At 52.0% G+C, this 10,077-nt stretch overlaps 2 protein-coding genes across 2 annotated transcripts; one reads left to right on the top strand and one right to left on the bottom strand.

Annotated features, from left to right (window-relative positions):
- Positions 1–294: 294 nt before the first annotated feature.
- VMAC (vimentin type intermediate filament associated coiled-coil protein) lies at positions 295–3,652 on the bottom strand (the record flags this gene model as incomplete). Its single annotated transcript, XM_079961115.1, has 2 exons — positions 295–2,400; positions 3,453–3,652. The coding sequence occupies 2 exons, from the start codon at positions 3,650–3,652 to the stop codon at positions 2,091–2,093; spliced, it is 510 nt and encodes a 169-aa protein (XP_079817241.1). The 3' UTR covers positions 295–2,090.
- A 284-nt stretch (positions 3,653–3,936) lies between these two features.
- Positions 3,937–9,121, top strand: NDUFA11 (NADH:ubiquinone oxidoreductase subunit A11). The gene is made up of 4 exons (XM_079961110.1): positions 3,937–4,077; positions 5,772–5,864; positions 6,491–6,613; positions 8,834–9,121. The coding sequence occupies exons 1-4, from the start codon at positions 3,996–3,998 to the stop codon at positions 8,944–8,946; spliced, it is 411 nt and encodes a 136-aa protein (XP_079817236.1). The 5' UTR covers positions 3,937–3,995; the 3' UTR covers positions 8,947–9,121.
- The last annotated feature ends 956 nt before the right edge of the window (positions 9,122–10,077 follow it).

Genomic DNA, 10,077 nt, shown 5'->3' with positions numbered 1-10,077 from the left:
CGCTCCAGTTGGAGAACAGTCTTTCCCAAAGGTGCCATGCGAAATATTTGAAGATGGCTCTCCTATCTCCTCCCAGCTCCTTCCACCGTTCCTCATCAGGCTTGCTTTCCATACCTTCGATTTGGGGGTGGCACTCGGGGACTTTGGCAAAAGAAGCCCCCCCCCCCCACCGTTGACCAGTGGCACAGACACCCCCAAACAGCTGGGTGCTTTTTGCTAGAGGAAAAAACCCCACTTGGCTCCTGAGAACGAGACTGAAATCGGCAAGGAACAAAGACTCACAAAGCACACAGATTCCGAGTAGACCAAAATAGGTTTATTATTTGGCTCTAATGGAGGAGGAATGGTTTTAAATAGAGGTTTCTGGTGTAACAAAATCCCCCAGTTTTAGGCACTTGAAAGTTAAGCCAGACGCGAGGTTGACCTGTGAATGTGGTAACAGTTGTGGAGCAGAAATGGGACTGATTCTGCGCTCAGAATTCCTTAAGAACACAGCCTGTCTCTCAAGCTCTGGGTTGAGGAGTAAGGCAAGGAAATGGGTACAAAAAACAGAAATGGAGGCATTGAAGCAAGGAAGTTGGAAGGGGACCCAGTGGTCATCTAGCCCAACCCCCTGGGCATTGCAGGAATGGAAGTGAGAGAAACCCTGACAGATGGCCAAGGGAAGAGAACCCACTTCCATCCAAGTCAGTATTGCCAGCACGGACCGGCAGCAGAAGGCCGGGAGCCCTTGAGGTCCTTAAAAAAACGAAGCAGGAGGCTAGTCCTCATAGTTTGGAACCGAAGGGCCGACTGGAGGCCCTTCTTTCCTGTTAAGACACGTCGTCGGGAAAAAAGGAACGTTATCTCCCATTAAAAGAGGGTGAATAGGAATCTAGAATGCTGCACTGATGCCAGACGCCCGGCACAAACTTGAAAAACAAGTTTCCAGACCTCATGGTCTCGCTGGTTCAAATCGGGACACGTGAAATGGCCAAGCTTCCAGACCTCATGGTTCCCAATAAAGGCTGCGAGAGGAACCTAAGGAACTAGCCTTCTCCAGTCCTTGTGAACAGAGGCGGCTTTTTTAAACAGGCGCCCTGGGCTCCTTCTGCATGCCAAGCAGGTGCTCTGACCCCCGAGCTGGAGCTTGTTCCCTGCACTTATCTGAGGTAGAGGGGTGGGGGAGAAAGAGCTGCCGCAGGGACTGTAACGGCCCCCCACCCGGTCCAGGAAAACCGGTGCACAGCGAGATCAGATTCCTGTCTTTCTGGGTCGGAATAGCTCATGAGACTCTCGGGGTTGTGAGTTCGAGCAAAAGATCTCTGCGTCGCAGGGGGTTGGACTAGATGACCCCCCGGGGATCCCTTCTGACCCGCAGAACGGCAAGAGAGGGGAAGTCACAGTCAGTCCCAGATTAGATTCCACAAAAGGCAGCTTCCCTTTAAAATATTTGGTGCTGGTGGTGCAGAATCAGCCCCCCCACCCCTGTGAGGCAGTCCCTAGGGAAGCAGCCCCCCCCCGTCCCCAGAAGTCTCCCTATCTCCACCCAGAGCACCCCAGAATTATTGCGCTCTGCCCCTCATGAGTCGCGGCTGCTGAGAAATACACAAAAGCACCCCGGTTAACCTGCGGAGCTCGCTGCCACAGGAGAGACCCCGCGGTTTGGATGGCTTCAAAAGGTGGACTGGGCAAATCCCTGGAAGGGGAGAAGAGGTTTATTTAAATGGCTCCTAAGCCAGGATGGCTCCTCTTTGCCCTCCAGGGGCCAGAGGCAGCGATGCTTCTGATTCCCCGGCATTCGCACTCAGATCTGGGCTTCCCAACCGGCCGGCATCCTGCGAGAACAGGCTGCAAGATGGGTCCCCTGTTTGGCCTGATCCTGCAGGCTTCCCCGAACCCCCCGCTTTCCAGGAACGCTCATTCAGCTGCCGTCTGGAAGAGGAGAGAGAAGTCAAGTCACTAGTCCTCAAGCAAATTGTTTTTTGAGAGCAGGATAAGACCTGAGGGCGAACCGATGATGCCAGGAGGGTGCAAATAATTCCAAAATGTCTGCCTTCAACAGGGGCCGCCGCCAACTCCAGACCCCCAACAGCGACTCGCACCCGCGCTCAGACCGTCGTCCCAAAAAGCGCCATGTCCGAATCCTGGGGGTCGCTGCCCAGGGAGAAGTCCCTGGCGCCGTCCGGGACGCAGTTCGAGTCCGGGGAGTCGTCTCCGCTGTCGGGCCCCAGCCTCTCCCCTTCGGACATCTGGGCCAGGAGGGTGTCCAGCACGGGCCGGCAGCGGCAGATCTCGCCCAGCAGGCGGCTGCGGTGGCGGAGGCGCAGGATCAGGCCGTCCTTCTCCCGGATGAGGCCCAGGAGCTCCTGCACGCGGTCTTGGGATGAGCGGAGCTGCTCCTCCAAGGCGGCAATTTCCCTTTTTCGTGTGGGGGGAGAAAGGAGGAGGGAAAGCAGCAGTGAGGTTGGGCGGTGCAGGGATTAAGGCGCTAGTCCTCAACGTTTTGTCTTAAAAACACTAGAGGCTCAAGCTGCCGGTCCTCTTTCTTCCCACCCCGCTTCTCTCTCTCTAAAAAGGGGGCAGATGTTTCCCAAAGGGGAGTCTTCCGACAGCCCCCCCTTTTTGTGGGGAGGGAGAAGAGAAAGGAAGGGACACTGCCTTGTTTTTTGGGAGCCTTCAGGACGCTTTGAAAAAGGGAAACAAAGAGAGATCCAAGGCGCTAGTCCTCATGATCCATCTCCCTGCTCTTCTTCTCCTCCCCCCGCCAAGGTGCTAGTCCTCACAGCTGCCTACCTGCCCTGCATCTTTCCTCCTCCAGGTCCATATCCCTGTCATTGCTCTTTCCTCCTTCCCCCACTAAAGTGTGAGTCCTCAGGGCCCTTCCACTCTGGTCCTTTACCTGCCAAGACACTAGTCCTCAAGGTCCATCTCCCTGCCAAGGCGCTAGTCCTCATGGCCCTGACCCTTGGTTTCTTTACCCCCCCCCCCCATACTAGTCCTCATGTTCCATCTCCCTGCTCCTTCCTCTTTCCTCCTCCTCTGCTCCAGGCGCTAGTCCTCCTGGTCCTCTAGTCTTTTACCCACCAAGGCGCTAGTCCTCCGGGCCCTTCCGCTCTGGTCTCTTCCCCCCTCGCCAAGGCACTAGTCCTCCTGGTCCATCTCCCTGCTCCTTCCTCTTTCCTCCTCCTCTGCTCCAGGCGCTAGTCCTCCTGGTCCTCTAGTCTTTTACCCACCAAGGCGCTAGTCCTCAGGGCCCTTCCGCTCTGGTCCTTTACCTGCCAAGACACTAGTCCTCAAGGTCCATCTCCCTGCTCCTTCTTCTTTCCTCCTCCTCTGCTCCAGGCGCTAGTCCTCCTGGTCCTCTAGTCTTTTACCCACCAAGGCGCTAGTCCTCAGGGCCCTTCCGCTCTGGTCTCTTCCCCGCTGGCCAAGGCGCTAGTCCTCCTGGTCCACCCCTCCCTCCGCCCTACCTTCCCTTCTGGCTCGCCATCTCCTCCAGGGCCCGTCGGGTCTCGGCGTCCTTCCGGATGAGGCTGCCGGCCTGGCCCCGCACGGTCTCCTCGGCGGCGGCCAGGCGCGCCTCCAGCTGGGCCACGCGCCCGTGCAGCGCCGCCAGGTGCGCGTTGGCCTCCCGGATCTGCACCGGCGTCGGAGGAGAGGAGGCCGCCATCGCCCCCCAAGACCCGCCCCCGCCGCCTCGCCGAGCCACTCACGGGCCACGCGGCCGCCCCACGCCCCGCCCACCCACCCGGGCCCGGCCAATGGAGGAGAAGCCACGTCCTGAAGCGGAGGGCGGAAGCGAGGGAGCCGCTCGGAGGCGCAGCCAATGGCCTTCCTCCGAGGGGGGCGCGACGGACCAATCAGAAGGGTGGAAGCGTCTTCAGCCCGCCCGCCCGCCCGCCGCCTTTCATTGGCCCGTCCCTGCATCAATTCCGCTTTCCACGGCGGCCATTGGTCCACCACGTCGCGAGAAGTGGACCCGCCGGAGTCTCGCGAGACCGGCCGCCGCCAAGATGGCTGACTACTGGGACATCCCTGAGGGCACCGACTGCGGCCGGAAAACTTGGCTCACGACGCGCCTCGGGGTCATTCTCGGTGAGGAGGCGGCGGCACGGGCGGACGGGAGGGGGGGGCGCCGGAACGCGGGGAGCCGCTCGCCCCCCTCCCGGAGCGACTCCGGAGTGACTCCGGATTAGCCGCGTTCACACGAAGCGGAGCGAGTTGGGCACCCAGACAGCTAATAGGCCTTCGCTCACGCCTTGCTACGCATGGGGGGGGGGAGAAAGAACCCCGCGAAGCGCACGTGCCCCGGGGGGGTCAATTCGGAGTGACTCCGGGTTAACCCCGTTTACGCAAATGGGAGTGGAGTGTTGGGTCAGGTTTTGCCCTGAGACCGACGAGAGGCTCTGTTCCCGCTGGGCAGTGCATTCAGGGCAATGTGGGGAAGGACCCCCTCCACACACACACACAGAGCACAAATCCTTGGGTCAATTCGGAGTGACTCCAGATTAGCCCCGTTCACGCCAACCGAAGCGCCTGTGGGGGTGGGGGTGGGGACCAGGTTTTGCCCTGAGACAGACGAGAGGCTCTGTTTATGCTGTGCGATGCATAGGGGGTGATGTGAGGAAGGACCCCCCCCCCCCGGGACAAAGTCTTGGGTCAATTCGGAGTGACTCCGGATCCTGCCGCCCTGAAGGGGGCGCCGTTTTGCCGCAGGATGAGAGCCTCTGCTTGCCTTTCGGCGCAGTCCTTATCCAGGGTTAGTTTGAAGGGCATATATAGGTAAACTTAAACGTAATCCAGGGTCAATTTAAAGGGCATATCAACTTGTAAGTAATTAAATTTGATAATAGTAACGAATGAGCTGCGTTAACACAGGCTGCAGATTAGTCCTGTTGGCGGCAATCGAGGTCCTGCTGGCTGGCTGATGGGTTCGATGGGGGGCGGCTCTGGACTAGCCGCATTCTGGCTCCGGGGTCAATTCAGAGTGACTCCAGATTCGTTTCGTTCACAAGGGTCTGTGCGCACACATTAATCTGAAATGACTCCAGACTGAGGAAGCTTGTGGGTCCCCCTATAATTTGTCAGTTGTGGGAAATGTAGAAAATGTAACTTGAAAAAAAGAGGCACTGCACATACTTTTGCAAACCGATAAATCTTTAATTTAAAAAATACATTAATAATAATAATAATACAGCAACCAAGGAAAGTTTAGCTCCTGATAAAGTCAGACTAACCCAAGAAAACAAGAGGAAGGCCCAGTTCTTTGTGGGGAGCGTCTTGGAAGGAGGAAAGGGTGGCACATAAAATCCTCTTTTTTCTGTTAGAATTTAAGGGAGGACCAGTTTTTTAAAAGCAGCTGAAAGTATATTATATTTCTCTTCAAATAATATTTATTATTTTCAGTAGATAAACATAGTAAAAAAAAGAAAAGATTAACAATAATAAAGACAAACAAGGTATATTATATTTCTGGCTTGTGGTTTTAGGCCAGGGGTCAGCAAACTTTCAGCAGGGGGCCGGTCCACCGTCCCTCAGACCTTGTGGGGGCCAGACTATATTTTGAGGGGGGAAATGAACAAATTCCTATGCCCCACAAATCACCCAGAGGTGCATTTTAAATAAAAGGACACATTCAACTCATGTAAAAACACGCTGATTCCTGGACCGTCCAAGGGCCGGATTGAGAAGGCGATTGGGCCGCATCCGGCCCCCGGGCCTTACTTTGCCTATCCATGTTTTAGAAGAAGAATAATGTAAAAATGCAAAATTTTCCTGTTTTCCTGCAGGTCTGGTGGGCTCTGCTTACCGCCTCACCCTGTTCCCGTCCGAGACGGCCCTGGGGGCTTTTCAGAGGGCCACCACCGGAACCGTCACCATGGGTAAGTCCCGCGCGGACTCTGGTTGGCAGCAGTCCAGCCCGCTTGATATTTGGGAGAGGAGAATGAGAAGCCGCTTTGATTCATGTAGATAAGGGAGCCTCTAGGGGTGAAGTTAGCATAAAATCTTAATAATAATAATAATAGTGGTGGTTTTTTTGCGGCGGGCGGTACAGGGGTACGCATACCCCAAACATTTTGTGAATCTAACTTTGGCCTCATTGAGGGGCAGTATTTCAATATGAATAGGACAATTTCATTTTTTAGAAAAATAGGACTGGTGATAATCATTTTAATATTTGTGCCCCACCGCCGCAAATAAAGTTCTACTTATAGCTGGCTGTTCTGTAATTACGGTAATCAAACTTCCTTCGCGATCAAACCAGGGCAAGGTCAAACGGAGCAGCTCTCAAACTCCGAGAGTGAAATCTGAACTTTGCTGGGGGGGGGGCGGCGGCGGGGGCGCTGCTGCCGGAATATTAGGGCTGCCTTTTATAGAGTCTCCTTAGTTCAGTATTGCCAACACTGGTTGGCAGCAGCGGCTCTCCCAAGAGGCTCTAACCAGATGAAGTGCTGCTTCTTCCTCTCGATTTCTTCTCTCCCTGCCTGGTTTTTTTTTGTCTCTGCAGCCACCTTGGGGGCCGTTTTCGGGGTGACCACTTGCCTCAGCGCCCAGCTCCGGGACAACCCAGAGGACCCCAAAAACTATTTCATCGGAGGCTGCGCCTCAGGCGCAATCTGGGGAGCCAGAGGTCAGTCACCTGCCATCTCGATACAAATTTGGCCCATTTGGGAGAACGCCATGCTTCCCTTTTCGTTCTTGCAATTTCCCCAGAGACCCCCAGCCCCCCAAACACACCGTTGTTCCCATCCATGCAATGGCAGATTATTATGAAGGTATCCACCAAAAAATGGTAATAATTGGAACTGGTCTTTGGTCGCCTGGGGAATTTGGGAATGAAAGGAAACCGTTCTGTTCTCCTGCAGATTTCTCTCTGTGCTGTGTGCTCCTCTCGTCGGTAGTAGCAATAATAATAATAATAATAATAATAATAATAATAATAATAATTTATTAATTATACTCTGCCCATCTGGCTGGGTTTCCCCAGCCACTCATGGCGGCTTCCAGCAAAATATTAAAATACAGTAATTCAGCAGATGTTCAAAGCTTCCCTAAACGGGGCTGCCTTCAGATGTCTTCTCAAAGTCAGATAGTTGTTTATTTCTTTGACATCTGGCGGGAGGGCGTTCCACAGGGCGGCAATGCACCAGAAACCCCATTAATTGCCGCGAAGAGAAATCCCCTGAACGGCTTCTCCTCCAAGCCCCGATTCCCATTGAAACGCAGATTCCGGAGACTGTAATTGCACTTCTCTGATTAAATGCTTGTTCCGAAAAATTTGGAATAGCCTCCCAAGATTCCTGCTCCATTTCCAAGTCTGTTTCCCCAAATACACTTTGACCCTGTATCCTGTTGCAGAAGGGCTCTGTATATTTTGGGAAGTGCTAGATTATTATATTTATTTATGATTTTATTTATTTATTTATTTAGATGTGCATTTAGATGTCCCTATGAAAATAGCAATGCTGCAAAACCTTGGTTTTCAAACAGCTTAGCTCTCAAACGTTTTGGCTCCCGAACGCTGAAAACCCGGAAGTAAATGCTCCGTTTTTCGGAACCCGAACATCCAACGCAAGAAGCTCTTGCAACCGATCGGAAGCCACGCCTCGGTTGCTGAACGTTTCGGAAGTCAAAACGGTCTTCTAGAACAGATTGTGTTCGACAGCCAAGGTTTGACTGTATAAGAACGCAAAATAAATGATAAAAATAAAAGCAAAGACGACCCAGTAATCCCACAGCACATTTTAAAAGGCCATCGGATGTCTATCAACCCAAGGCCTGGTTAGCTGAAGGTGCCTTGCCAAGGCGCCAGCCGGCAATTCCGTTTCCATGCCCCTTTCTTCTCTAATCCTCTTTCCTAGGCATCTGAGTTCTTTGGCCCTCCCCGCCTCAAGTGGCAGGGAGTTCCACAATCCGACTACACTTTCTCTCGACGGGACGACAGGCTTTCTCTCTCTCCCTCTTTTTGGGGATAACATTTTATTCGTTTCCAAAAATAACATAGCAACAAAATAACAACACTACATGAGAAAAAGAAAACATCATAAACAAAATTTTAAGCCATCATTTTGCTTGATTTCTCTTCCTCTTGGTTCCACTCTTTAGTGCATGTTTCTGCATGTCCAAAAAACCTTATATTCTTAACGATCCAATTTTGAACCTTCTTCGTCTTGTTACAATTGACTTTTAAGAGTTATACTAATGTAAATATCTGTACACAAAGCTTAACCTTGCAGGCATCGCCAAACTCAGCCCTCCAGATGTTTTGGGACTACAATTCCCATCATCCCTGGCCACTGGTCCTGTTAGCTAGGGATGATAGGAGTTGTAGTCCCAAAACAGCTGGAGAGCTGAATTTGGGGGTGCCTGGCATAGGCAAACTCGGCCCTCCAGCTGTTTTGGTGACTACAATTCCCATCATTCCTGACCCCGGGTCCTCTTCGCTAGGGATGATGGGAGTTGTAGTCCCAACCCATCTGGAAGGCTGAATTTGGGGGTGCCTGGCATAGGCAAATATGGCCCTCCGGCTGTTTGGTGACTACAATTCCCATCATTCCTGACCCCTGGTCCTCTTAGCTAGGGATGATGGGAGTTGTAGTCCCAACCCATCTGGAGGGCTGAATTTGGGGGTGCCTGGAATAGGCAAACTCGGCCCTCCAGCTGTTTTGGGACTACAATTCCCATCATCCCTGACCCCTGGTCCTGTTAGCTAGAGATGATGGGAGTTGTAGTCCCAAGACAGCTGGCAGGCCAAGCTTGACCCTGCCTGGCTTAAAGGCTATGCATTGAACATTTCTCCCTTTCCCCCCGAATTCAGAGTCCTCTGACCTCTCCTCTCTCTCCTCTTCAGCCCACAGCTTCGCCACCGGCACTGCGGCCTGCGTGGGCCTGGGCTCGGCCGCCTTCCTCGCCAAAGTGGGCAAGAAGGAAGGCTGGCGCTGGCTGGGGCCTCCCGAACTCTGAACCCGGAGCCGCCCTCTCCGTCCTCCCAGCACGGCGTACGATCGCCACCCACCACGTCCCGGGGCAGACAAGGACTTAGCGGGAAACCCCCGAAATCCTGGCGCCGTGAGCCGGCCGTCCCGTGGGAATCTGGCCCTGCAAATAAAAGCGTTGGCCGTTTGCGGTCCCTGCAAAATTCCTCTTTGTGGCTTCCTATACAGACAGACCCCTAAAACTCTTAAAATGTGTCTTTAAACACATTGGGTGGTTCCCCCCCCCCCCCCGTTTTCTCATTTTACAGAATGTTTTATTTTTAATAATATTTATTGAGTTTCCCATTTTAGCAATCCAACAAAAACCTCATTAAAACATTCCAAATTATGACACAATTTTAAAAAGCCAAATGATATAGCTTTGGGTGCCTTCCCGTGCTCTGAAGTTCGGGGCGTGATGATCTAATATTGTACTGCATTCCTTAATTAGTCCAAATAGTCATTTTACAAAATCATAACAATATAAATTTGCACAGCCAATTTGGAATACCGAAACTCAGTGCTTTTTCCCCCATTTCTTACAAAAAGGTTGAGAGGTACTCTCATTTTGACCCGAGAGAATCACCAGTACATGGGAATAATAAATACAGTAAATGGACAAAAGTACAAATGATTCACAAAATGTTTAGGGATGTGTGTCCCCCCCCCAGAAAAACAGCACTGCCGAAACTTCATGTCCACCCCTCTCCGCCTTCCTCCAGTTCCTTATATTGTAGATTTTCCCACCGTGTATCCGATTTAAATATATTGGTTATTTCTCCTTGAAAATCTATTTAAATTATCTCATTGTGCATTTTTATCTCAGTCCTGCAGTTAAAATATTTCATAAAAAGAGGATGTTCCAAATGTCCGCAGGCCTACAGCTTCTCGGTCCCATATGGGTGGCGTATTTTTATTTTTATTATTATTATTATTACTTTCCCCCTGTCAAGATTGCGTGATCCCCTATGTGGGAAAATGACACGGTAGAGAGGCTGCTGCAATCAGGTAGTATATTTACAAACAGCAACAACCATGGAAAACGGAATGGGAGGTCGATAAAACGAAAGTATAAATGACTATGGAATTTTTTGTGGAAATTAAATAAAACATTATAAAA

Source organism: Podarcis cretensis (assembly GCF_951804945.1).
Source record: "Podarcis cretensis genome assembly, chromosome: 18".
NCBI lineage: Eukaryota > Metazoa > Chordata > Lepidosauria > Squamata > Lacertidae > Podarcis > Podarcis cretensis.
The sequence above is the reverse complement of the archived record's forward strand: the minus strand, read 5'-3'. Positions and strand labels throughout refer to the sequence as shown.

Coding starts and splice junctions, on each gene's coding strand:
- NDUFA11 (XM_079961110.1), top strand. CDS start 3,996: ATGGCTGACTACTGGGACATCCCTGAGGGCACCGACTGCGGCCGGAAA. Junction 4,078..5,771: donor GCGCCTCGGGGTCATTCTCG/GTGAGGAGGCGG, acceptor GTTTTCCTGCAG/GTCTGGTGGGCTCTGCTTAC. Junction 6,614..8,833: donor CGCAATCTGGGGAGCCAGAG/GTCAGTCACCTG, acceptor TCTCCTCTTCAG/CCCACAGCTTCGCCACCGGC.